Here is a 26,470-nt window from a genome sequence, read left to right as displayed (position 1 = left end):
TAAGTTGAACCACTTCATTCATTTATTAGTCAGTTGTTCAATTAAAAAAATAAAGTACTTAAAAAGACAAAAATAATGTTCACATAGAAGGATGACCAAGTTTCCACGAGCAGAGTGAAGTTCAGTGCTTACAAACGCGATGTACATGAATTAAGCGCTTCTACCATTCCAATTGATACAAGATTAAGTTTGCAGTATTTTTTTCATAGGACCGGACAATGTGAATTCACAACAAAGATCCTAATCCTCACATCCTACGATACAATTTAGTTTCTCAAAGCAAAGATGGAAATCTTCTCCAATGGAAAAGGCATCCAAAACATTCCCTTCATGTCCCCCGATGAAGGGGATTTGTTGAGTGCACTCATGATAATATTCAGGGAAGGATGGGCAGGGAGGGAGGGAGGGAGGGAGGGAGGTTAGTCTTGTTCGTTGGCTAACATTTGAGTCATTGAGTCTTGTTGGTTGGCTAACATTTGAGTCATTGAGTCTTGTTAGTTGGCTAACATTTTAGTCATTGCTCCTCTCCTCAATTTTGAAAGTCTGCATAGGATGTTTGCTTAGGACCTTGATGTCATCCAGTAGACTGGTTGGGGTCAAAATGTGGGAAGAACCTAGAGTTGAAACAGAAGAGCGCCGTCAATAGCGCAACGACCAACGTGACAAAAATCAAAGACTAAATGCGTGCGCACCTACGATGACCTGACAGGATTTGACAGCCTGTGTCACCTCATAGGCACAGCGCATCTCAGAGTAGCCGATTCCTCCTACGACAAAGACGATGAGGCGCGAGCCCGTCCGACGTTCGTCCTGAGAGCTGGATTTGTGCTTCTGACGTGCACTGCGAAGAGAATGAAAAGCTATCAGAGGCGCTGCAAAGTGCAGAAAGAAAAGTGCAGTGCAGCGCAGTGCAGTGCAGTGCAGTCCAATGAAGCGCAGCGCAGCGCAGCGCTCTAACCCCTGACCCACCTGACAGCACCCGAACCATTCCAAGCAGTCGGACACTCAGACTGGTGCGGCCATTCCCGAGTGTCCAGTTTGTTCTCCACAGCATCCTGAAAAGAACGTTGGAGTTCTTGAAAGATAATCCAAGTCAAATTGCAAACAGGATCATACTTGACCCTAACCAGCCACATACGCGAGGGAAACATCCAGCTTTCATTCTTCTCTTCATTAGGACATAGCAAACATGACAATGTAACACCGTTTGGTCAACTGCACAAAAATGACTTCCTTGACCCAGTATTTCTTCCTCACCTCCATGACATCTTTGATGAGAGGAGTCCACCTGGAAAGATTATAAATCTCATGCTGAGAACGGTCCCGTCTGGTAGCTTTGCGGGGGAACAAACTGGGCTGCAATCACAAGTAGAACACTCCAATTGATGGCCATTTTTCAAGAAAGCCTTCGCTTCAGCAATTGAGTGTTGTCAACAATCCATCTGGATTCTCCACGCACCGATGTGATGACGGGGACTCCGAGCTCTTTCCAGTTTAGGATCACTTCTTTTTCCTCTTCAATTTTCACGTGTTGGATGAGTTTGTTCAAATTCTCCTCTGTCGTTCCTGGTGACAAACACAAAACGGATGATCAATTCCATCGAGTGGCCTTCATCTTCACCTAGTGCAAAATGAAATCGATTGCACAAAAACAGGTGATAAAATATGAGAGCCGAAATGATAGTTCACAATCTGGCTAACTGGTCCATCATGCAGGTCTTCTTATGTATTACTTGTGCCCTCTCTGCATCCATTACAACCTGGTGATCTTGAAAGGGGGATCCTTCCATCTGTGGTCCCTTCTCAAGGTTTCTCATTTTCCCCGGGCAGGGTTTTTTGGAGTTTTTCCTTGCCCTTTTGGGAGCTTAAGATCAGGGGATGCTTTGAGAATCATTTTCAATTTTTGGCTATGTGAAGCCCTTTGAGACTGTTTGTGATTTAGGGCTATACAAATAAACTTGACTTGACTTGACTTCTTCTCCATCCACTTGGTAAGTAAGCAGAGCATCTTACATGAAGCGTTGGGCTAACCTGACAGGAGCATTCCGCCTACCATAGCTACCTCGGAAAAGCCTCCCGCATTCATTCTTGGGTCCCTCTGTTTTTGAATCCACAAAACGAGGCAAGATTTCACCAGCTGTTCCCATCTTTTGGTGTACCATTGACGCTGAAGATGTACAGCAGCACAGCTCTGATCTTGTCATAGGTGGTGTACGGGTGGAGCAGCACCGGCAACAGCGTCCTCATGGGATCCTTCACTTTCACCCCATCCACGTCCGAGCCCACGGCAAGGTCCTGTCGTCAAGAAAGAAAGAAAGAAATATGTGCGTAAGATAAGATCGAAAACATCCCAGAGATTTCACCAACAGGGCAAGCTCAGACGGACCTGCTCGGCTTTGCAGAGTTTCTCGACATTGTTGGAGAAATGCGTCATACAATCTTCAGCCAACTGCAGGTGAACAGCTTTCTAGGGACGCAAATGAAAAAATGGAACCAATGTCAAACAATATACAATGAAAGATGGTGGATGATGTCACCCTGAGATGTGTAAAGGCAACAGCGCAACATATGTACCTGTGTCAGCTGTTTACGGAATGATGGCATCTTTTTCATCATTTGGGCCAAATTGCTGATGCTGATCTGAAATTCATTGGACAAAATGACAATCCAAAAGCTGTCATGGAAGTACAGTAGCATACAGTTTTCACTTTGACGCTCAGACGGACTTGGCTTTTTCAGTGCTAGCTGAGTCAAAAGAAGTACCTTCCCATCGGGTTGTTTCTTGCTAGCAGATATTTCCTTTAACATCTTGGGGATGAGTCTGGTTTAGAAACATAATGGATGGCACAATAATAGATGTGTACATGGCGTGGCCCTCCCGCCCTCCCGCCCTCCCTCCCTCCCTCCCTCCCTCCCTCCCTCCCCAACCCGCCCATTTGTCAGACTTACTCGGACACCTCAGCAATGTGCTTGTGCCTCAGCTTAACCCAAAGCGCATCGTCCTCATTCAGCACAGCCTGCTTCTCGGAGCCATCTTGAGACTTGTACCTGACACGTCATCAAAATCACAAGATGTATTTTGTGCATCACATTTGGAAAATAGTGTCAGCAAAACGGCAAGGGTACATTACTTGTACGTGTCATTGTGGATATCAATGAGGTCGTAGGCCATGGCCTGGTAGGTAAGCTCATGGAGGATAGGGCTGACGGGGTCAAAGCCTCGTTCCACTATCAGCAGCTGGGCCTGAGTCTTGTCCTGGTGGGAAATTGGTCAAATCGGGTCAAGTTTTCATCTGACCTTCTGATGGAGATTGAAATGAGGTGGTGATGCCCTTGTGACAGCCTGTTACGTGATCACAATTTCCAAAACTAAAGCTTTGGTTTTCTCGGTCAACGGATGTCTGACCTTTTTCTTACTGCTGTCATCCATCTGGTAGTATCTGGACAGTTTGTTGTCCACCAACTCTGCGAGAATCTTAGCGCACTCCATGTTGGTGTCTCTAGTGGGGAAAATGAAATGAAAAGGAAGACGCTATTTTTCTCTTTCTAAAGCTTCGGTATCAAATTCCGCTTTTCCCACCGAAACGGAGTTTACGCTCGAGGCTAAGGTGCGTCATCCGAGTCAAAACATTCATTCTCCTCGGTGTACCTTTTGTATCGGACCCCTGGGTATTCATCCAACGTGGCGCAGAGGGTGACCAGCTGGTCCGCAAGCATCTCCAGTGTCTTTTTTTTGTCCTCACTGTTGGGACTGTAGATGCTCTGAAAGGCTCCCGGATTAGCGCAAGTGAACACCTGAAAATAATTCACGTTTTGAGTTGTTGCTGCTGTTGTTTTTTTGTATTTAGAACTCATCCGCACCTGATTTCATGAACATCTTTTCAAGTGCGCGTTTTAAAAAAGAGGAGTTAAAACTAGACAGCAAAAAGAAGAAAAGGCATGAAAGCTCTTCGACATAGTAACATACCTGTGCTTCATGTGGCATGAAGGAAATATTGATTTCTTTGCAAATCCGAATGTACTTTGCACAGTACAGCTTCATATTGTTGAAAAGGTCATCAGGGCAGTCTGTGGGACACAGCTCTGTTATTCGCTTGCATAGTCTCAAAATCAGTCAAAATCGGATCATCTTTAGTAGGGCTGTAACCATACGTTATGTATCGTGATGAGGCCTAACGATTTGACCATCGTTCATGATTTGACCGTCATCGGTGTTACTTACAGTCAGTGAAATAAACATATGCCGATTTGTATTTCGGTTTAGGCTTGAAGTCGGCGATGAAGGCGTCCACAGACTGTAAAAGAAGAAGGGGGGAAACGTCGTTATAAAACAGTGTTGGAGATACAGAAGAAGTCAGGGTATACCTTCGCTGTTGGTGTCATAAAGTAGATGGCCTTCATTTCCAAAACAGGTTCTCTCATTTTGTGTAGGTCCTCCACAACTAAAGAAAAAAGATCCATTTATCTGCACATACTGCATTTCAAATGAACCCTAGAGCGTACTGTTCGAGGAAAAGGAGTCCTGCAACTAACTCAAGATTGATAACCTACTTGTTATTTTCTCGGACATCAGATCCGACATTTTGCAGCATGATGACAGGAGCTTGGTGGTAAACTGGTCCAGAATCAATATCTGCAGAGAAAATGGACACGTTTATGAAATCCTAATAAGAGCAATGGCAGAAACGGCACACAAAAAAGGAGCAATTCAGTCATTGAGTGAGAATATAGACTTGAAGCAGTAACTTGGGTGTTGTCTTAGCAAAACAAAACCAAGGCAACGTGAAAGATTGCTTACCTTCCATACTTCTGATTTTCGGCAATCTTCAATAATTGTTTCTCTAATTCCTGTATCAACAAGTAAATGTGTCAGATATCGAGGCTGTTTTCAAGAAAACAATGCATCATTTCATTTCTTTGTTATTTCAAAGTATTAGGCTATGCTTCATCATTTCATTTCAAAATATTATGAGATGCTTCAAAGATGTGTCTCGTGAGGAAGTTTCGTTTTGTTTTAAAGTTTGAGCTCTTACATGCCATTCTTTTCTCTTGTTAGGGTAGAACATTTAAAAGGTCACCGGCCGGACACTGACATTGTTATTCTGCCTTTTTAACCGAGAGAGAGAGAGAAAGAGAGAGCGAGAAGACGAGGTGTGGCTGGCTTCAAACTAAAGAGCGTTGACCCACTTTCGGACTGTGTCAAAATCAGACCGCAAAATCGGACTGCTGGTACCATTAAGTCAAGTCGAGTCAAGTGCGCACGTCAATCGGCCAGGAGTCGAAATTGCGTCTCGTTCTTTCGCGTTTTCACATCGCCGCCGTGAAAGTTGACGACAACTGTCATTCAGTCACAACGGAAGCAAGACGACAACTGTCATTCAGTCACAACGGAAGCAAGTGCTGCTTGGCCGATAGTTCTACGGCACAAAGTCACTGACTTGTATTGTTAACGGAACCGCAAACGACTGACTATGATAGCGAACTTACTTTTCCAAACTATTCTTTTCAGTCCGTTCTCTGGACCGGTTGCCATCTTGACTTCCCTCCTCTTCTGCGCCCTTTCCTGTCTGCTCTGCTGTTTTTTCAAATCATAACTTTATTTACCAAACGCAATTTACAAAGTAATTACAGATAGAAACATGAACGAATAAGTGATAATAATTATAATCATCGAAAAAGGCCGAGGTTGTAAATCAAAATGAAGAAATATTGAAAAGATTGAAATGGGAACATAGTTTAATAGCGTTCTTGTCTTTTCAACCATAAAGAATAGAAATACATGGCAAACTTGTTTAGCAACATACAGATAATGGGTTTCGTCTTGACAAATTGTGTCAGATTTTTTTCCCTGTCTGGTCTGATGCGAGTGGCGCATGATGCTAAACATTACGACTTCCGGTTAGACTTCCGGTCTCAGGCTTGCGGCCCCTCGCAGAGAGAAAATTGCATTTGACATGTATATATCATTTTGCTTTGTTCTATTGATGTCCATATTCATATTTCATTATGAATAGCATTCTGATCAACTTTTATTATACGTTCTTCCTCCACTTCCTTTCGGCTTGTCCCGTTAGGGGTCATTCTTTTTCATCAAACAAACTGTACCTGCTGTAATAATAATAATAATAATAATAATAATAATAATAATAATAATAATAATAATAATAATTATTATTATTATTATTATTGTTAGTAGTAGTAGTAGTAGTAGTGGCACTAATCATCTTATTATTATCATTATTATTATTATTATGATAGCAGGTAGTCTGTTTCTTTGTCATGTTTTTGCTTTGCTTTGATTGGACAGCATGCTAAAAAGGCGTGTCTTGGTGTATGTATTACAACCCAGACAGATACCAGATTCGTTTTAAAAAAGGGTGAAACCGTTCCGACTGAGACAGAGTTTTTAATCGAATCATAGGGCAGAGAGTGGTAAGAGAAAAAAAGGCATTTGGAAGAATGGGTGCACTGAAAGGTTTGGTTGCTTTCATCTTGGTGTGTATATACACACAGGTAAGAAAAGGTCTTTTTATTCCCTAAAAATGTTGATAAAAAACGAAAATGAGAGTTGTGTACTTACAGATGTTCACATCAATTGGTTGAAAGAAAGCGTATTCATTTTTCTCATTGGAATTTACAGGTTTCAGCTGAAACGGGTATGGGATTTGATTCTTTTCAGAACGTAAATCTTTCTTTTGGCACTGGTGTACGTCGCACCAATGATATGTAACAACATCAAGCGCGTCTTACAATACAATACTGCTGCGTGGCATTTTGGCCAACTTGTTTGTCCTTCTCTCTCTCTGGCTCTCTCTGTCTCTCTGTTTCTCTCTCTCTCTCTCTCTCTCAGCGTTCACAGCATCAGTGTTCGCAGAGACATCCAGGAGCGTAACTCTCCGCTGGGACAGCTATCCCGGAGCCAGCTCCTACCTGATCAGCGTGTCCCTAGATGGCTCGCAAGATGTCATTGCTTTTGTCCAATTTGGTGGAAACACAGTGATGGGCACCGTCAACTCTCTGTCCCCCAACAACATCTATGTCTTCACTCTTCAACCTTTGGATGTTAACCAAGACCCGCTGAACATTACAACTGTTCGGTCATTAACAGGTCAGATGAGCACGTGTTTTTTTGTTTGTTTTTGCTCGGCTCTACAATTGTGATCATTAGAAGCAAAAGAGATGTGCTTCCTAAAATGCTAACGATGAAAGAAAATGTCCCAACCTAATGAAAGCGTTTGTTGTCATATTTCAGCTCCCGAGGTGATGGATCCCATCCAGACAGTCAAGCCAAAGGATAGCCAAACGTTAATGGTTGAATTTAACTCGGTTACAGGAGCCACGCATTACATTGTACGTGTCCAGAATTCAGCGGGTTTTTTTAGGGAGGACACAATTTCTTCCTCCCCGGCTGAGATCATTTCCCTCACGCCCTACACCGAGTATACGTTGAGCATCATGGCTGGGAACGACGGAGGTCGCAGCCAGCCGTCTCCCTCCGTGACCGGAATGACAGGTACACTTTTCCCAGCGTGTGGGTGGGAAGCCTTCTCGCCAGAAAGCGCCGGCCGGTGTTCCACGTCAAACAAAAAGAGTCACGTCACACCCCGTTCTCATCTCTATTGTCTGATAGCACCATCGCGCTCACTTGATACATCGTACGAGAAATATGACGGGCCTGGTAACTTTAGCTGAGCTCTCTCTCTCTGTCAAAAACACAAAGCCTTGTATTCAGCACGCATCTGTAGTCTCAAGGGAGCGCACCTCATCCGCGAGCAGCGGTGTTATCACCCAGTCAAGTTCTAGGCTGCGTGAGTAGCCCGAGGCCCAAAAGCCGAACGCTGAATGGAATCAGAACACGCGCCTTGGAAACATAGGATCTTGGGCCGACTCGTTCGCTGTACTTTTCCAAAGCCGTACGCAATGACTCAAGGCAGGCGCTGCTGTAGCAAACGGTGCGGCAACATTTGAGCCAGGTTTTCTTTTCTCTCTCTCCTTCACAGTTTTGCCCCCTCTTCAGCCCATCACTTCTTCTCCCAGCAACGACAGCATTCTGATATCCTGGGAGCCGATGGACGGTGCCGTCCAGTACACCGTCATCCTGTACGAGGATTTCTCCAACACCACCGTCAAGCGGAACACGAGCGGCACCGATCTGACAGTGTCCGGACTTGACGCCGGCGCCCTCTTCACCATCATGGGCTACGGCTGGGACGCGGAACAACGGAAGGGAGAGGCCAGTTTGTACGTCAACCAGACGACACGTAAGGAAGGACTTAGTGGAAACGTCATTTCCATCTCTTTGCGTGTCTTGGCATGTGAAGAAATTGACAATAAAGCAGACGTTGGTCTGTCACCTTTGCTCCTGCGCCTCATCGACAGTCTGATCGCCAGACGTCTTTCATTCGCAGGACCTCCCGCGCCGGATTCCGTCCAAGTCTCCGTGGCGACGATCGGCGAGCAAGCTGCGCTCTCCGTGTCCTGGGAAATAAAGCGGGAGCTTTATGGCAGCGTCGAGTACCGTGTGATGAGCAGCCAGAACCTCACTTGTAGCGCCTCATCCAGCCCTTGCGTCCTCTCGCCGGTCACGTGCGGAGAGGTGCACGTTATCCAGGTGACGGCATCCAATGACGCAGGACCCGGCTACCCTTCGAGTCACGTGGAGTTCGTTAGCTGTGAGTAGCCACATTCTCCCTTTGTCACCAACGATTGAAAACCTTTTGAACCTTCTTACTTGCCAGTCCCCTGCCCACCCAAATCTTTGTCTTTGGTGGAGTCCACGGAAGGAAACTGCACGCTGTCCTGGGCTCCGGAGCCCTACGCGGAGAACTACACGGCCTACGTGAAGACGGGCGACGGCGGCGAGGAGACTTGCAACACCACCAGCCCCAACTGCACCTACCGCTGCCAATGCGGCTACATGTTCCACATGTACGTGTTTGCCTACAACCACGCCGGCTCCAGTCCTCCGGGCCCTAGCGTCAACCACACCACCCGTAAGTGGCCGGCCTGTCGCTCGGTCTCCGGCGCTCGGTCTCCGGCGCTCGGTCTCCGGCGCTCAGTCTCCGGCGCTCGGTCTCTGGCGCTTTGGCTCAAGCCCTTTGGCCTTTGTCAGTGCCCTGTTGTCCAGAGGACGTGTCCGTCTCCCCGGTGAGTACGGACACTCTGGAGATCACGTGGACGGCGTCTCGGGGAGCAGATCTGTACGAGACTCGGGCGGCGGATCTTTGGCGAGTGGTCCTGTGCAACGACACGGCGCCGGTGTGCGCCCTCTCTGACCTGAGCTGTGACAGTACCTACAGTGTGCTGGTGACACCCTGCAATGACTTGAGCGGCTGTAATCCCAAATGCAAAACTCACACTAAAGACACAGGTAAGAAGAGCACATGATTGGCTGTCATGCCAAATGCAAAAGTCACACCAAAGACACGGGTAAGAAGAGCACGTGAGCGGCTGTCGTGCCAAATGCAAAACTCACACCACAGACGCAGACAGGCAAGAGCTCACGCGCCATTGGAGAAAGAAGATCCAATCGTCTGTGAAGGCACCCATGACGATTGGGTCTTAGCCTACTGCTAAGTGAAGAGGAATGTTTTCAAATCGTTGTAATTCCTGTACGTTAATATGGTCCATGAGCGACGATGCTAATTTAAGGGTTCCGTTGTTTAACAGTCGTCACGATTACTCTTTAACTCGCTGGCTCACCTTTCCGATTCCATGACTTCTACTGGTTACGTAGTATATTTGGAATGGGTTGTAGTTTCAGGAAGCCCTCCTGCAAAGTGTAGTATATCCTAAAAATGCGTGTCTACGTACTATAAGATTGTCAGAGTCAACGTTTGAAAACAATCACTCCCGGGTGTCCTACCTTTCTCGTTCTCTCGGCCAGCCCCCTGCGCGCCCACCGATCTCCGTCTGGTTCCAAAGAACTCGTCCTGCGTCAGCGTCAGTTGGACCGCAACCAATCGTGCTGCCAATTACAGTGTGAGCGCTGTGGGAGAAGATGGCGTGCACACCTGCACGGCTAGCGGAAGCAGCTGCGACATCGCAGGTCTTGCCTGCGGATCCGTCTACGAGGTCAGCGCCGTAGCCAGCGGCGCCGTCGGACAGAGTTTACCCAGCTACTGGGAAACGCTGGAAACAGGTGAAGGATGAAAAAGAAAAAGTGCTGCCGCTGCTCAATGGGCTGGCCCATTTAACCGGAGCATACTCCATTGCACAGAACCCTGTTGTCCGGCCAGTGCCACTGTGCACCAGGTGACTCAGGCCATGAGCAACGTGTCGTGGTCTGACGCTAAAGGCGCTTCCACGTTTGTGACCACGTTGACATCGCCGCGCGGTCACGCCAGCTGCCACACCCAGGACTACCACTGTCTCATGGGCTGCATCACTTGCGGCACAAACTACACAGTCACCATGGAGGCTTTCAGCCACAGCGGACGCAGTGTCAACTGCACCTATCAGGGCTTCTCCTCCAGTCAGTCACCAGCCACTTTCTCAACGCAGCTAGTGGGTTCAGCTACATTAGCATTGCTGCTCACGGCCTCTTTGTCTGTCTGTCTGTCAGGTGCCTGCTGTCCATCCGGCGTAAGGGTGTACAAGATGTCCGGCGACACTTTGCGGCTGCACTGGCGCACCACTGGCAGCGAGCACCGTTACGTAGCCCAACTCACGGGTAGCAACAACTCCTACAACTGCACCACCTCTGCGGGAGAGAGCAGCTGCGATATTGCAGACGTCCAATGTGGAGACGCTTATCACGTCGTGGTTGCTCCATTGACGCCAGAAGGAAGCAAAGTCTCATTTTGCACTCAGAGGGTTTATTCAGGTATTCAGGAGGCACACGCTCCTCAAACTCCCGGCAGAAATTCCATGTCGAAAGAGCAAACATTTGGGCTGATTGTCCATTATTTCTCGTCTTTCAGTCACTTGCACCGAAAGTGATATTGGCACAGGTCAGTGTCGTTTGTCAAATCGGAAATCATGAAGTCGTACTGTAAAATACACTCATCACGGTTTTGCTATTTAAAGAAAAGTTCTCAATCAAATCCTTGTTCTTGCAGTGATTTACAGAGGCAAGAGAAGTCTGGATCAGTAAGGTAAGTGGTGTAGTAAATATATATACGTACGTATATTCGACACCAGTTTGTATGCTATTTGCAACATTAAAACAGAAGCAACTCACACAAGCTTGACATTGAAAACGCTGTTGAGTAACTGTATCCATTTTATATCCGCAGCCTGCTGTCATTTGATGCAACTGTCCTGCTGTAAACCCATCGTCAATCTGCATCATCCCCTCCGTGTTTGGGTCCATCTTCTCGGCCAGTTGGGAAGGCACCTTATCGTTGGTTTCATTTGTTAGCACGTCCCTTCCTGAGGCGATTGTAAGGCTCCTTCCTGTAAGGCTTCTTCGCCAAGTCTTAGGTTATTATAAGCGTCAAAAGGAAACATGTCACATATGTTTGGCTACGTTTAGGATTTTGTCAGTGATGTGCGCTTAACGACTGTCCTTCCTTCCTTCCTTCCTTCCTTCCTTCCTTCCTTCCTTCCTTCCTCCCTTCCTTCCTTCCTTCCTTCCTTCCTTCAATAAAGCTGACTTTGACTTTCCTTCCTTCCTTCGGCAACCCTTCCATACAAAGTAAATTTATAGTCATTGGACCAAGTAGGAAGCCTCCTGAGTCTGAACATGAACAATAATGAGTGCCTTTGTTACTGTCAAATTGTATACTGTCTTTCTCAGGATGATTTTAATGCTTTGAAATGTCACTTGGGTTTTGCACACCCAGTGCATATTTCTGAGAATAAATGAATTCCCCAGCGTTTGTAATGTTTCTGCCACAAGCTCAGGTCTCACAAAGATCGTATTTATTTATTTAATTCAATGGTTTGAATCATTTTAAAGTTCGCAGTAAAGTGACTACATCGCTGACGTTTACCAGACAAAGCGTTCTGTCCCAATATGGCCGCCCGTCAACGCCGTCACTCCGAAATTGGATGGTTGGCTGGACTTTCTTTTTTTTTTCTTTTTCTGACGTCCTGTTTGACGTAGTTCGCTAAAATTCAACGTTTATTCGTTCCACCTACTGCGTAAATGTCATTTCATTTGATCGGTTTTCCTCTTTGAAAACCAAAACAAAAACCAGATCATCCACAGCCAACATCGCCATCTCGCGTTAGGAGAGCAATAACATTTTCTAATCCGGTAGTTGCAGCTGGGAGTAGGTCAAGTAAACCAATCTCCAAAAACAGCGAGGGGAAATGAATCCGTGGTTCAAACCGTCGCTTCACAGGCAGAGACATGAGTTTGTCATTGACTTTGTCAGGAGGAATAAGCCCAAAAAGGTCCGATTTGGGGCAGCACCTGCTGCGAGTAATGAACTCAGCGTTGAACTTGTAACCTAACAGCGATTGTTCTTGAATTGAATTGCCACGATAACAATATCGAGTCCGTCTACATGAGCGCATCTTTTCTGCCTTACCGTATTTCGTGTAGGTGGTGGACTTGGGTTGCGCTGAGTGCAGCCTTCTTCAAAAGCTCCGCTTTCATCGTCACATTGAATTGTTGGTCGGAGTTGACCTCAATGGCCACAAGCTGAGAAAAAAGATGTAAGTGTGCGCTTAAAACAGGCCGGATGCGGGCGGCATTTGACGAGTGACAAAATAAGACTCACTCAGATATTTGAACAAAGTGTTGTTGCGATGGCAGATGATCGTGCCACTATGGTGGCCAATATCAACACTTGCATATCCGTTTGGTGACGTCAATGATGACCTTGTGCAGGCATGGACTGGCTCCTCTAGCAACTGACTACCTGCAGCCAACTTGGAATCAACTGTGCGTGCAGCTATACCAGGGCTGTCTCACACAAAAAGATGCTCGCTTCAGAGGATTTGATTTAGCGACCGCCATTGAGCTGTAAGGCGTTTTTGACACAATGGAGATGCGTAACTGTGCTCATTTGCTTCCTTGCTTCCTTGCTTCCTTCCCTCCCTCCCTGGATGTGCACAGTATTGAGCACCTCCCACTTGATGATTTGAAGCGCTTCTGTGACGTGCTCTTTGGATACATGGCTCCGCAGACAGTGATCATCAGCACGCCAAATTCGGACTTCAACCAGCTTTTTCCTTTAACGTCAGCTTTCAGGCACAGTGACCACAAGTTTGAGTGGAGCAGAGAGGAGTTCCAATCCTGGTAAGTTAGTTATTTAGTTATTTTCGTGTCCATCCAGCCATAATGACGATGATGCTGACAGATGAAAAGCCAGTCCCGTCGGTGCCTAGTCCGTGGTTTTTCCCAGCCATCGGCGAACGACATGGCCTGCTAGTATTTGAGATGTCTGAGGCCACTACTTGAAGACAAGTCCTCTCACATGGCACTCTGTTGCTGAAGTGATGGGATGGATGATTGTGCTATTTTCAATGAGGGGGCAAGAAGAGCTGAAATGGGGGTTTGTTTCCAGGTCCCAGAATGTATGCTCAAAGTTTGGCTACAAAGCCAAGTTCAGTGGTGTAGGACAAGCTCCCCCGGGCCAAGAGCAGACGATTGGCTTCTGCACCCAGATTGCTGTATTTGACAGGCTCGCTGCCGCCGCCGCCGCCACGGCGGACACGTTAAGTGACAGTGCAGAAGATCCATCCCCATATTTGCAGGTGAGTAGACGAGAAGGTTTCACGCTCCAGTTTGCTCGAGCAACACGGCGCGAATGTCAATGTGTTTCTTGATTAGGTTTATAATGTAACTTACCCCAGTCTGCGCGACCACAACATTCTCCGTAAGACCCTGGTTAGTGAATTGCTGTACTGGGCGGAAAAGATGAAAAATGAATGGCTGGAAAAGATGACAACGGGTAAGAGTCACTGACACACAGACACCTTCGGCTCCTAACAATCCTTTCCTTTCTTTTCCTATATGAACTTCAGTTATTTCAAGAACTCAGCTTTCTTGTTTTATGATGGCCAAAAGCAGGTTTGTCAGTATCTCTCATGTTAAAACTGATCCAACCCAAGGGGATCAGGAGGAGGCAAATCCAGTGGAGGAGAAAGGGAAGCAAGAAGGAGGAGGAGGAGCCTTTGAAGAGATCTTCTGGACAAATGATCAAGAACCGCGGTGTCTCACATTACACAGGTGTGTGTGTGTGTGTGTGAGACGTATCCCAGTGATGTCATCTTGCTGGCCGCGCGCGACCTTGGATCGGGCTGCCGACATTGTAGGTTAAGCAAAGAGACGCGAGTTTGTTCCCTCTTCCTCAGGCACGTGGCTGTTCCCCTACGTTTACTGTGGAATCGCTGCCCCAACTTACGTGAAATGAGCGCAAGTGTGGCAAATCTCAGTCAACTGCTCATAGATGATCCCCAAATCAAGATGAATGGCCTGCGCTCTGCCGTCATTATCTGCAGTCAGGAACGAGGTACCGTTGCCCTCTCTCTCTCGGAGCGCGTTGACGTTGTTTTCACACGCTGTGGTGGCTGGTCACGCTGTGTTTGTAGACCTCGAAGATGAAGGTGCTCATGATCTGCTCGACAGCGGCTACGCAGAGAGCAGCTACGTGCGAGAGGAACACCGGGCGGTGGGGGATTATTAGTTAGCGGCCGCTCGGTCGGCGAGTCGGCTCAGCCACGCTTTCAGATGAGAGCCAAGGATGTAAGAAGAAGAAATAAAGTTACGTATACACCGCAAACTTTTTTTGGGGAGCTTTTATTCAACAGTGTAAGGTACGCGTCCTTTGAAAAGAACTTCATTCTCTTCGGCAGTATGTACGTATGAACATTAAAAACAACTATCGATGGCATCCCTAACCCTGAAAAAAGTTAAGCCCATTCATACCCACGTGGTTTCTATTTTGTCCTCGCTAGAACGAGATGACATTTGCACCTTTTTTCTTGAATGGGATGTTGGAGCAGAGTGTCGCTCGAAGGAAACAACACATCTCTGAAAGGAAAGTTGAAACAGCGCAGTACATCACCACAGAAAAACCCAAGTCACATTGGAATAGAGACGACAACTTCACAGAAGAGAAGCAACCATGTTTGCAACAACATGTTAATTCACCACCCTTGTACCTTTGCCAGGCACACAGGTACACACACACACCATCAACAGATACGGCAAATGAGGGAGTTGACCACATGTTTTGTCAACTACGTGCGTACATCAAACACAATGTTCTCTTGGCATTTTCAACACGACATTAAAATGATGCCCAACACTGAAATAAAAAAATAGCGATTCGGGTCGTGGACGGGAGTTTGGGTACTGCTCCTTCAGCGGGCTAATGAGAAGAAAGTACACCAAGTCTAATCTGGAAAGAAATAGAATGGTGCAAATCATCACGCTCGATACTGTAAACACTACACTCGGCGGATATGACCTCCATGGGAAGTGGACTACGTCGCTCGTTAAATTGCCATTTGTACTATGGATGCGTAGGCTAGAGAACAAGAGCGAGCCAGCCAGCCAGCCAGCGAGCGAGCGCGCGGCTTTAAGGTACACGACACTGCGAAAACAAACAAACAAACAAAATGTTTCCAATGATCCCAGGAGCTAAGGTGTCTGTCTAGAGCTTTATGCCACCCCCACGGCAAACAGGTCCTAGGTCAAGGACCAGTGGTTCAAGTCCACCACTCAATCTTTATAGTAAAATATTCTATCCACTTTCAGAGTGTTTACAACAGCAGCAGCGGCAGCAGCCTCTCAGCAGCCTCAATGCACAATCGTCAACAAAACATGAAAGGGAATTTTTAAAAACCAAATGAAAACGCATGGCGTTATCTTCCTCTTGCAACCGGCCCCAGTTGGCATTGTTCCAAGGGGTTTGGTCCAACAATGAGATGACGACTGTGGATATGGGTGTGAGATATCATTAACATATGCAGCCCTTCACAATACTAATCCATAGTAATCATCAACACACACAAACAAACAAACAAACCAAAAACATATGTATGATGCCACTTGTCAACATATAAAGTGGGGTCAGTCAGAATGACACAAGCGTTCAGTTGTAGGTAAGAACACAAGGAGGCGCTCATGTGACGTCTGCCACTCGCTGTGCACCATATACAAGATCAGCAATATATGGCAGAAAGAAGACCGATCTGGTCACAACCCTGCTTGCCTGCCTGCCTGCCTGCCTGCCTGCGTATGTGTGTTTTGGGGGGAGCTAATCCAGTTTAACGCTTTATCACCACTTGCTCGTATGCGCCTGCACCAACCCTGCAGTGGGATGAAACACAATAAGACAAGGTCAAATCTTCAGGCCAAGCAATCCAACTTGTCACAATTCTTCCACGCTTCGCTTCGGTTAAATCCCTTTTGTAAACATCCTGGCTTGACAACGCAGAACGCATTTTTGAATTGTTTAAGAAGGTGTTTTGGGGATAGGAGAATGCGGAGACGATTCTCGAATGAGCAAAAACGGCTAACCTGGTAGGAAGGTGATGGCTTCCGAGAGCTGTACTTCCTCCAGGCCCGACAAAGAGCCGTAAGCCCTCCTCTGAAAGGAAACAAGGCGAGGGGAGGGGAGGGGAGGGGAGGGGAGGGAGGGAGGGAGGGAGGGAGGGAGGCGGCGTTCTTTATACACAAGCTAGTAAGTACATACGTAAGTCAGGTGACTGTGGTTGCTATGGATGCAAATTGAGCCAGAGGAAAAAAAGGCAATCCTGTTGTTGCACGTTCGTTACCTTCCGTACTTGAGTCGAGATGGTCAGGTGTGAAGTCTTGGCTTTGGAGGATTTTTTCCACCACGTCGTCAGCATCCACTCGAGTATCGTCCATTCTCTTTAGCTGAGACTCCATGGAGTCTTGCTTGACCGGATGCCTGCCGACGGAAGAGGCGGAAGTCATTTGCCGGCCGGCCGGCCACGTAAGTTGCATCGAACGCTTGCTCGCTCGATTTCACATAAATGGCTATTTTTATTCTTCCAGTAAAACATTTCACCAGGCTGTCGTGACTTGGTTTGTTCGGGAGTCAAAAGTATTTTTAGCATGAAATAGTGTTGCTGAGACAGCATGTCATCTTTTAATGAAAGCACATCACGTCCCACGATCAGGCTATCTTCCGTTTCTTGCACGCTGCTACACTCTGTACGACTATTCCATATGACATTATTTTAAGGCAGAAGTAGTCAAGAGCAGTCCATATACGTACGTACGTACATATATATATATATATGGTTATAGGGGTTAGCAGTTGCTCGCGGTCAATGAAAAGGTCAAAGGTAACCTGTTCAGCCGCTCGCAGGACGAGGCGCTTCGGACCGGAGAAGTCCCGCTGGAGTCGGTGGCGGACGGCGGATGTTCAGGCAGAGCGGGACACGTTCTGGATTCTCTGTCCTCACTTGGTTCTGGGATGCTGCCGATGCCCGTCGAGGCGCTTCCCACCGAATGGTTCCGACGGTGACCGTAGTCGGACATGCTGGATGAGCGCGAATGGCCTGTACTGTAGCCTGAAATGGAGAGGGAACGTTGCGACGGCGGCACAACAATCTCCTCTGCTTGGACATGCGTGCATGCTAGCTAGCTAGCTAGCTAGCTTGACAATACTGAGATGACCCATCACACTGACAAGATGTTAAGGAGAATTTAAATGCGGATGTTTTTTTTACCTGAGAGTCTGGACTGTTGGCTGGCGTAGCTGGAAGTTCGCGAGTGGCCAGAGCCGCCGAGCTCGTCGACGGAACACTTGACGTCTCGACTCTCTGTATATGCTGCAACATTTCAAAAATGTCAATCATCGAGTCCTCTTTTAGCTACTAATTGGCCCGTGACGGACTTTTTGGGAAGGATGGCACAGGACGGAAATATTGCCATCGTGGCCACCATTTGGCTCACCCACCGCAAGAGTTCTTTTGCGAGTCGCCTCCCCTTCTCTCCTCCAGCAGGCTGTCTCCGTCACCTTGGATGCCAAATACGGTGGCTGTGGAAGGTGGGCTGATGATGACGACGACAGAGCTTTTAACTTGTCGGCTAACGTACGGCGACAAAGACATTCACAATGCTGGCCTAAATGGACCTGTTCCTACAGTTAGCGAGTTGAATATCGACCGACCGCATGCAGTCAATGGTTGTGCTCAAGCACCCAAGCCTTTCATCAAAGGCAGTTTGCAACATTCACAATGGGAAAAAGGTTAGGCATACTTACGTTTTGAAACAGGGATCTCCTGACATAAGCTGGGTACTGATGATAACCTGCAACCCCCAAAAATGTTACACTTCACGTCAGGCCTGCCTGGGATATCGAACAGCGGCGGCGGCGGCAGCGGGCGCCAGATGACAAATGGGAAAAGATGTTGACATTTTGAAAAGAAATGATGCTTTGTCCCGTCCGTCCAAGTCCAACAAGTCAGCCGGAGACCATCAAGCTTACCTTAAGAATGGAGTTATCTTGCCGAGTATTTTTAGTATCGTAACCCTCCAGCAGGCATCTGCGGGTCGTGCTTCCCGAGCCGGCAAACTCTGATAAATTCAGATCTGCAAAACCCAGCTGTAGGTGGACCAAAGTCATTTAGCGGGCTAAATAACGATAAGCTTAATTGACACTATGAGTTTACCTTTGCATACGCTTTGCCCCCCTTCAGCTCCTATCCAAACAGAAACACATATTCAGTACAACATACTACGTATATACTAGGTATCTATTTGCGCACTCGAATGTTCTCCAAAAATACACCAGAGAGCAGCGCTGCCTCCATAAATCAAGTACCTTTCTGACTGATACGCGGCACACGCAGGGGTCCAGTACACCGGTCCCGGCACTGGCATTCATTTTACAGGGAAAAGAGAACCTCTTCCTCCACCGTACACTATTGGCTTGGACCGCTTCCCTGTGTGACGAAACCACAAACACGTCAGCGTTAAGTCAAATTTGGAGCAAGTGCACATTATACGTATGAATATTCCATCAACTATTCATACCTGCTATTCTTAGATCTTAATATTGTACACACATACGTAGTATGAACAAGAAGGCCAGAGCTAGGGCTGTGTGAATTTCATAGCTCAAACATTTCCCCAGATATTCTGATGATATGATAACCATTTTACTCTCAGTGAAAACTCATCTTTTCTTAAGAAAAGAAAAAAAATCCAATAATGTGTGGAAAGAGGTTTTTTTTTTAAAAATTAGAATCAATATTAGCAGTCTGCAATAAATGAAAAATGGTAAGTCATTGTATTGTCAATTGTGCTCATTATATGCTACAAAAGAAGCGTTTGTGTGAGTGCGTGCGTGAACGGCACCCTATGTAGGGATGGGTTCTTGTTGAGAACTATTTTTCGATGATGAATTTTGCTATGGTTAGTTTTGCTTCTGCCAGCAGAGGGTTAAGCTGTCCTCTTAAATAGCACTTACATAAGGCCTACCTACAGCTTGCTTATTTACATTTAAAGCTCGTGACATAAGGTGTCTTTGGCGTGGAAGCCGTTTCCATCGGTCCGACGAACGAGTTGGTATCGCGAACATTGGATTGAATTGGGCAACGTCTCGTCTCGTCTCGTCGGTGTAAATCCAAACAAGTCCACTCCGCCCAGACCGCCCGCCCGATGCCGCCCACAGCAAGCAGCAGCAGCAGCAGCAGAAAGAATGACGCTCACCTCGAAGACTCCTCGGAGAATCCGCCGTCCAGGAGTCTGACTTTACAGAAAAGGACTCCATTGACAAATGGAACCGACGAAAGCTCGTCGAGCTCAAAATCCACCTTAAATTTGAATTTCTTCTTTTTCATCATCATTAAATCCATGCACGGGCTCGACAGTCTTGAGATGGATGTTTAATCTCGTCCGACGTCCATTGTGCACAGAGGTAATCACCGCATTGATGTGTTGTGGGAGGGAGGCTGGGAAGATGGGGAAGCTGCTGCTGCTACTGCTGCTCTCTCAGCGCTCACGAGACGCCACGCCAGGAGGAGAAAAGCTGCGCACCCACCGAGCGAGCGAGCGAGCGAGCGAGCGAGCGAGCGCTTCCTAGTTTACCTTTCAAAATAAAATAGAGTTACTCGAATCCAAAATGTCGACACTTGGCGGGTAGTGAGTAGTAGTACTATAACATACATTTAGATCAGGCGCTCCGAGGCCCTCCAGTGGTCCGTGGCAGTATTGCAGGTGGTCCGCGAAATTGGAAAGAGAAAATAATTGTAACAAAAATATAACGGATATGCATATTATTTAGACTTGACTGATTTTCCAGCTAATTTTGTGAATCGTTTAGCCATCCAGATGATGTCAAATTTAGTATCATGGATTTCACAAAACACAGTACATAGCACTACATTGAAAGGGCAAACACGTTATGAAAATACTGCCAAAATAGCAGGGGCTTATTCAAGTTTCCACATGTACGCCAGAGATAATATCTTAAAAGAACCTTGAAAACAGTGGAGTTATCAAGTCAGGATTTCTCAAATTACAGCATACTCAGGGCTGGCCCTATACCCAATGGACGAGGCGAGATATGATTGTCAATTTACATGCACGCACAAAAGAAGTCTAATTGCATCATTTTCACCATTGCCTTTCATTTACAAGATATGTCACGTTATTTAAATTTACATTTTCTTTGTTGTCCGATCAATAAGTGGCTTGCTGTTGTCATAGGACAAACCAAAAGGAAAAGACCCCCTTTAGCTGTGCTCTGGATAGTTCTGGTCATTTTGACATGTTTAATAGGGGGGGGAAACTACAAATATGTACGACTGGAATGGGAGGGGCACATCCTGCAGCTTGGAGGGGGCGGGATGTAAAGTATCTCTAGTTGCATTTAAAGAGACCGCACCAAAACGGTTTGCTCAGTTCACAGAATGAATTCAGTGAATGTTGACATTTTCAAATGGCAACAATGTATCATTGGGAATGGATGGGATGGATAATAGCGATTTGTTAGTTTACGGTAAAAATGTTGACATTTTGGGGGGTTTGATGGCAATTTCTGACATGTTAAAAATCGTTCCAACAATGTCAATCTCTTATGTTGAATGTCGAATGGATGAGGACTATTTCGTGGGATTTTTCGTTGAATGTTGAAAAAGTTGACATTTGTCGTTTGGGAGTTTCTTGAAAGTGATCGGCATATTTTGGAGTGATGTAAATGCACCTTTAGATTTCACACAATCAATGTATTCAAATAGCAACAGAAATACGACTCTCTGAGCTCGCCCCCAGCAGTGCGCAATATGTGAGGGCGCAGATAATGCTGAAGGAAGGGTGTGTCGCTCTGCCTCCCGTGCGTCCGTGAAAAGAGGAGGTCTCCACGGAAAAGTCGGGCGAGTCTGTCTAAAGTCTCCTAACCACCTCTCGCTCACACACACACACACACACACACACACACACACACACGCTCATTCCTAAAAACAAGAACAACAACAATTTGATGATCTACTTCATGCAAGCATCTCCAAGTCGACGTGTGTTGTATCGATTCGGCGCGCGACATTGCGGAAATCCGATCCATCCGAACTTACACGGAACCGAAACCAGAAGGAGCGGCGACCACAGGAGTGGATTTGCTACCATAGCTGAAGATTGTTTCCGTTTGTCAAGCAAACGATGTATCAAACAGTTGCAAAAATGTTTTTAACGCAGTGTCAGTGCTCGGCGGAGACCCCCCAAATATACGAGGAGCTGTTTGCCAAGCTCGACGCAAACAAGGATGGGAAAGTGGATGTGTCGGAACTGAAGGCAGGCCTGGCTGCAATGGGCATCCGTGCCAGGAAAGGAGCGGCTCAGGTAATTGGATTGATAACCTGTCAGAAATGCACACCACAGTACTCGTTGACTGACTACACACGCTAAGGGAAGGAGGGAGGGAGGACGGAAGGAAGAAGTATTGTATTGACATACTGCTCGTAACTTTGACGGTAACTCGCGTTCTCTCTCACAGAGGAATTTCATATCCACCAATTTCCTGAAGCGGGGTGTTAAAGTCCACATAAAGTTACTTTCTGCTTGGTAGTCATGACCTACTCACAGTGCTCAAGTCAGAAATGGTGTCATGGGGCATCGTCAGATTTTGCCACACGCTTTGCGGAGAAGTTACAAAATATACATAGAGCGTGATCAACGTCTTGAGGCTCTTGTGTCTGACCATTTTTCACTTGGAGTCGTGCAATGGGCTTGATGCCGTCGTGCAGTGGTCCCCAACCTTTGTTGCGCCACGGACCGGTTGCGTATCAGACATATTTTCGAAGACCGGCCTTTATATCAATCAATCATACATTTAGATGAATAAATCAATCACACATTTATAATAAATATATAAGTAAGACGAACTGAAATGATACGACTGGCATAAAGACAAGTATAAACGACATGCAAATAAAACTCACCATTCCGTTGAATGAGAGGGAGCACTGAGCCGGCGTAATCGAAGACAATGACACCCCAAGTGGTTAGTTAAGGTTTGTCTTAGATGCTCTTGGATGCTTGCTCTCCATGTGCCCAAGCACTTTGGAAGGCTTCATTGCCTCGTTAGCTAGCCAGTCGCCGCCCGCCCGCCCGCCACATATTATGCAGAGTGGGCTTGCTTGGCGCGTCAGTCACCTGTGGCGGCGATAAATCCATATTTCAAGTAGGACTTTCTTTGAAATACAGCTTTCCTTTTCTTAGAAGTCGTAGCCTCTTCTTCTTCCCATTGTTTCTTTTTCAGCTTCTTGACCTGAATTAACCTGTGTCAAGAGACACAGCTGTACCGACGGATGTAATTAGGAGAGAATCGCCACATTTTCCAGAATAAATTCCTACTCATTTTTGCTAGCTTTGCGGGCTCAACTGGGGAAACATGTCACGTGACCAGGACGAGCGTCTTGACCTGAATTAATTGATCGTCGATAATTATTATTTTTTTTCTGCGCGGTTTGGTACCAAGTGACCCACGGACCGCTACCGGTCCGCGGACCCTGGGTTGGGGACGCGGGACGTAGTGTACAAGCTGAGATTTATTGTCACCACTAGGTGGGGCTATGTAACAATATGACCTATATAGACGTCTTCATGTTGCGACTATTTCTATACTTATAAAGTTTCAGATTTGTTTGAAGTACTACTTTGGACCAATAATATCTTCTGTTCCTTGAAGAAAATCATTTCCTCTGGAGACGAGGACCAAGACGAAGGACTCGACTTCAACGAATTCTCCAAGTACCTGAAGGAACACGAGAAGAAGTTACAACTGACCTTCAAGAGCTTAGACAAAAACAATGATGGTAAAGTGAAGGCTCTGGGCTGTCACGGTAAAAACAGCGTCATTTGGCTGCAGGGTTGACTTTTTGTCTCGACAGGTCAAATTGACTGCATGGAGATCAAGCAGGCCCTCGCAGATATCGGGCTGGACATCGGCAAGGACGAAGCGGAGAAGATTCTTCAGAGGTATTTTTTCAGGATGTACTAGACCGACATTGGGGAAGTAGTCATGCGAGTTCATCGCTGCATTTCTCCAAATAAACACACGCATGGACAGATGAGATTCTCTCGAAAGACTCCCAATCACTCGCCACTATGACGCAGACAATATCAAAGACATTACAATTGATCCCTTTTTGATTTCTTTTGAATTGCAAAAGCCGAACTGGTACTGAATGACCTTTTGCACAGTATTGACGTCGATGGCACGATGACTGTGGACTGGAATGAATGGAGGAAACATTTCCTGTTGACCACAGCCACCAACCTTGAGGAGGTTGTCCGATATTGGAAACACACTACGGTATGTCTGCAAATTTACCAAAGCCAAAATGTTTACATATTCACCACCGGCCGGGTTCCTCGGTTTTCTAACATTGAGCAATACACGCATCCATAAACGCCATCGCGGACCGACCGAGTATGGTTTCCGTATCTTGAGGCTGGGCGGAACGTCCTCCAAATACTACGCTCACCCTAAAAAATAGGCTCCGAATCATCTATCGCACAGCCAGTTGTCGTCGACGGCCAAGCTCCGAGCTTGGCTGCCGCTGTTCAATGACACGACTGTAGATAAAAGTGTTCTTGCTAATCTTGGCAATTTAAATCTGGCTTGAGGGATTAGGTCATCAAGGGGATTGGGACAGAACAAGAGAGAGCAAGTCAGTGGAGATGCAAAGATTGAAGCACCAAGCAATAGCATGCAAAGGCATTCACTCTCACTCCTCGGCATTTCTTTCTTTGGGAAGAAGCGCTTTGTCTGACCCAGCGGCAAGCTCCCTTTAGCCGTGGAAAGGATCCATCCAGACAAAACAACAACTTTGTTACCTTTTGAGACAGCAATGGCTCTGCTGCAGCCTCGGCAGCAGCAGCAGCGGCAGCCGCATTTTTTTCTTGATTTTTATGATGATGATGATGATGATGGGGCCATTTATGAGCTGGAGGTGGATATGGTAGGTTCTTCAACTTGCACGCTTGTCATTTGCCCTCAGCAGCAGCAGCAGCAACTACGTATGTCTCTTGAAATGTTTGATGATGTCAAACTCTGGAGAAATGGCTTAAATTCTAACCCCAAACGTCCAGGTGCTGGACATAGGCGACAGCCTGACCATCCCAGATGAATTTACAGAAGAGGAGAAGACGACAGGTTTGTGGTGGAAGCAGCTGTCTGCGGGGGCCATGGCGGGGGCAGTGTCCCGTACGGGTACCGCCCCCCTGGACAGAATGAAGGTCTTCATGCAGGTCTGTCCGCACGTTGGTTCGTTCGCTCGCTCATTGGATCGTGTCCACCGTGTCGCAATCCTTTCATCCATGACTCTTGATGTGCAGGTCCATGCGTCAAAGAGCAACAACATCAACCTGGTGGATGGTTTCAAGCAAATGTTGAAGGAAGGAGGCTTGGCGTCTTTATGGCGAGGAAATGGTATTAACGTCCTCAAGATCGCCCCAGAAACCGCCATTAAATTCATGGCCTACGAAAAGGTGATGAATCCATCCCTGTTTGGAAGAAGACTGAATGTTGTGCTTGGTGGGAGCTATTTTCTCTCTTTGGCAAGTGCAGAGAATTTACTTGCGTTCAGCCAAAAATGAGTCTTTTTTTTTCTTTCTTCCATTGTGTCTCTCCAATCCCATCTTTTTTGCACCGAGCCTAATGGTGTCGCTTCAGCCAAAAATGAGTCTTTGGGCTTTTTGATTGTGTCTGTCCAATCCCATCTATTTTTCTTCTTACATTGTGTCCGACTAGTACAAGAAGATGCTGTCCAGCGAACCAGGCAAGATCAAGACGCACGAGAGATTCATTGCGGGATCGCTTGCTGGAGCAACGGCCCAAACGGCCATCTACCCTATGGAGGTGCGCTCCGTCAGATTGTTTGCACTGGATTTCAATTTTCAATACAAACGGGCCATTGTTTGCCCTTGGCTATCCGTTTGATTTTGTCTGATGTGGAATGCGGCGGCTCGGATGGATGGATGGATGGATGGATGGATGGATGGATGGATGGATGGATGGAGCAGCATAGGGATGGCCAGATGGATGGATGGAGCAGCATAGGGATGGCCAGATGGATGGGTGGATTTTGGGATGCTTCTTTCTTTCAACTTTGTCCTTTTAGGTGATGAAGACCAGGCTAACCCTGAGGAAGACGGGCCAATACTCGGGAATGGCGGACTGCGCCAAACAAATCTTCAAAAGAGAAGGCGTGAAGGCATTCTACAAGGGCTATGTTCCTAATATTCTGGGCATCATTCCCTACGCTGGGATCGATCTGGCTGTTTATGAGGTGAGCCACCACACCACAGCACAGCCCACCATCACAGCAGTCCTTGTTTTCGTCAACCTTCTTCTCACCCACCATTTTCTCTCTAGAGCTTGAAGAACTTGTGGTTGTCCCGCTATGGCAAAGACACAGCCAACCCGGGCGTGCTGGTGCTGCTGGGCTGCGGCACCCTCTCCAGTACTTGTGGCCAGCTGGCCAGTTACCCCTTGGCTCTGGTCCGTACCAGGATGCAGGCACAAGGTAACGTCAAGTCTTCACATTGATTCCATAACTCAACTGATGACTTTTGCTCATGCAGCTTCTGTGGAGGGTGCGCAACAATTGCAGATGAAAGAGATGGTGAAGGAGATTTTGAAGAAAGAAGGATTCTTTGGACTTTACCGCGGCATCTTGCCCAACTTCATGAAGGTGCTGCCAGCTGTCAGTATCAGCTACGTGGTGTACGAATATATGCGCTCGGGCCTCGGTATACAGAAGTAAGACAAGAAACGATGGTTCGTTATGCGCAAATGGACACCGCACTTTCTTCATATTGTCAAACATTTCTCCAATTCTGGCTTGCTATTCATTTGGGGTTCCAACTCAGACTCCAGGCAAAGCACGGCTGAGTTTCAAACGTTAGTTTGGATTGCAAGTTCCTCGAGTCGGACGATACGTATTTGTTGGTCATCAATCAGGACCGTCTGGAAAATCATTGTGCCTCAAGTATTTTTTTCCCCCTACACGAGTTTGCCTTTCTCTCCCTCATTTGGTAGATGTTTACGTCAACAAATAAATACACGAATAAAAACATTTCAGTACA

The 26,470-nt window shown here is 46.7% G+C and overlaps 5 protein-coding genes across 18 annotated transcripts; 3 read left to right on the top strand and 2 right to left on the bottom strand.

The window, feature by feature from the left end:
* On the bottom strand, positions 1–12,806 carry stxbp3 (syntaxin binding protein 3). Of its 5 annotated transcripts, none has more exons than XM_088394622.1 (20): positions 12,672–12,806; positions 12,480–12,592; positions 4,799–4,848; positions 4,552–4,633; positions 4,366–4,442; positions 4,223–4,295; positions 3,968–4,068; positions 3,650–3,795; positions 3,407–3,500; positions 3,132–3,256; positions 2,950–3,048; positions 2,764–2,821; positions 2,575–2,640; positions 2,387–2,467; positions 2,160–2,295; positions 1,460–1,566; positions 1,258–1,356; positions 970–1,055; positions 693–841; positions 1–614 (listed from the first exon to the last, which is right to left on the bottom strand). In XM_088394622.1, the coding sequence occupies exons 4-20, from the start codon at positions 4,580–4,582 to the stop codon at positions 511–513; spliced, it is 1,632 nt and encodes a 543-aa protein (XP_088250748.1). In that variant the 5' UTR covers positions 4,583–4,633; positions 4,799–4,848; positions 12,480–12,592; positions 12,672–12,806; the 3' UTR covers positions 1–510. The 5 variants fall into 5 exon arrangements, with proteins under 5 accessions (XP_088250748.1, XP_088250747.1, XP_088250746.1 ...); XM_088394621.1 differs by lacking the exons at positions 12,480–12,592; positions 12,672–12,806 and adding exons at positions 9,703–9,772; positions 9,866–11,538; XM_088394620.1 differs by lacking the exons at positions 12,480–12,592; positions 12,672–12,806 and adding exons at positions 8,355–8,478; positions 8,545–9,569.
* On the top strand, positions 5,145–11,841 carry LOC148389131 (fibronectin type III domain-containing protein 7-like). Of its 2 annotated transcripts, XM_088394610.1 has the most exons (14): positions 5,145–6,513; positions 6,641–6,656; positions 6,851–7,108; positions 7,253–7,513; positions 8,001–8,261; positions 8,409–8,672; positions 8,739–8,993; positions 9,113–9,370; positions 9,887–10,141; positions 10,220–10,474; positions 10,565–10,825; positions 10,923–10,952; positions 11,061–11,096; positions 11,238–11,841. In XM_088394610.1, the coding sequence occupies exons 1-13, from the start codon at positions 6,460–6,462 to the stop codon at positions 11,093–11,095; spliced, it is 2,463 nt and encodes an 820-aa protein (XP_088250736.1). In that variant the 5' UTR covers positions 5,145–6,459; the 3' UTR covers position 11,096; positions 11,238–11,841. The 2 variants fall into 2 exon arrangements, with proteins under 2 accessions (XP_088250736.1, XP_088250735.1); XM_088394609.1 differs by having other exon boundaries at positions 8,001–8,672.
* Positions 12,083–14,678, top strand: henmt1 (HEN methyltransferase 1). Of its 2 annotated transcripts, XM_088394648.1 has the most exons (9): positions 12,085–12,342; positions 12,494–12,606; positions 12,782–12,916; positions 13,010–13,192; positions 13,461–13,650; positions 13,727–13,847; positions 14,008–14,125; positions 14,251–14,408; positions 14,488–14,678. In XM_088394648.1, the coding sequence occupies exons 1-9, from the start codon at positions 12,259–12,261 to the stop codon at positions 14,580–14,582; spliced, it is 1,197 nt and encodes a 398-aa protein (XP_088250774.1). In that variant the 5' UTR covers positions 12,085–12,258; the 3' UTR covers positions 14,583–14,678. The 2 variants fall into 2 exon arrangements, with proteins under 2 accessions (XP_088250775.1, XP_088250774.1); XM_088394649.1 differs by lacking the exon at positions 12,782–12,916 and having other exon boundaries at positions 12,083–12,342.
* LOC148389128 (EEIG family member 2-like) lies at positions 14,662–23,160 on the bottom strand. Of its 7 annotated transcripts, XM_088394645.1 has the most exons (11): positions 19,592–19,945; positions 18,702–18,822; positions 18,550–18,579; positions 18,366–18,482; positions 18,141–18,187; positions 17,835–17,929; positions 17,605–17,706; positions 17,223–17,445; positions 16,681–16,817; positions 16,424–16,493; positions 14,663–16,213 (listed from the first exon to the last, which is right to left on the bottom strand). In XM_088394645.1, the coding sequence occupies exons 1-11, from the start codon at positions 19,735–19,737 to the stop codon at positions 16,171–16,173; spliced, it is 1,131 nt and encodes a 376-aa protein (XP_088250771.1). In that variant the 5' UTR covers positions 19,738–19,945; the 3' UTR covers positions 14,663–16,170. The 7 variants fall into 7 exon arrangements, with proteins under 7 accessions (XP_088250770.1, XP_088250769.1, XP_088250766.1 ...); XM_088394644.1 differs by lacking the exon at positions 19,592–19,945 and adding an exon at positions 22,318–23,160 and having other exon boundaries at positions 14,662–16,493; XM_088394643.1 differs by lacking the exon at positions 19,592–19,945 and adding an exon at positions 20,048–22,304 and having other exon boundaries at positions 14,662–16,493.
* On the top strand, positions 21,235–26,470 carry LOC148389127 (mitochondrial adenyl nucleotide antiporter SLC25A24-like). Of its 2 annotated transcripts, none has more exons than XM_088394639.1 (10): positions 21,235–21,718; positions 23,067–23,193; positions 23,269–23,356; positions 23,582–23,693; positions 24,473–24,631; positions 24,719–24,871; positions 25,134–25,241; positions 25,504–25,671; positions 25,758–25,883; positions 25,967–26,145. In XM_088394639.1, the coding sequence occupies exons 1-10, from the start codon at positions 21,539–21,541 to the stop codon at positions 25,997–25,999; spliced, it is 1,254 nt and encodes a 417-aa protein (XP_088250765.1). In that variant the 5' UTR covers positions 21,235–21,538; the 3' UTR covers positions 26,000–26,145. The 2 variants fall into 2 exon arrangements, with proteins under 2 accessions (XP_088250765.1, XP_088250764.1); XM_088394638.1 differs by having other exon boundaries at positions 21,237–21,718; positions 25,758–25,908; positions 25,967–26,470.

Source organism: Syngnathus floridae, chromosome 13 (genome assembly GCF_059516105.1).
Source record: "Syngnathus floridae isolate MCC-2025c chromosome 13, RoL_Sflo_1.0, whole genome shotgun sequence".
Lineage (NCBI taxonomy): Eukaryota > Metazoa > Chordata > Actinopteri > Syngnathiformes > Syngnathidae > Syngnathus > Syngnathus floridae.
This window is presented reverse-complemented; position numbering and strand designations above follow the sequence as displayed.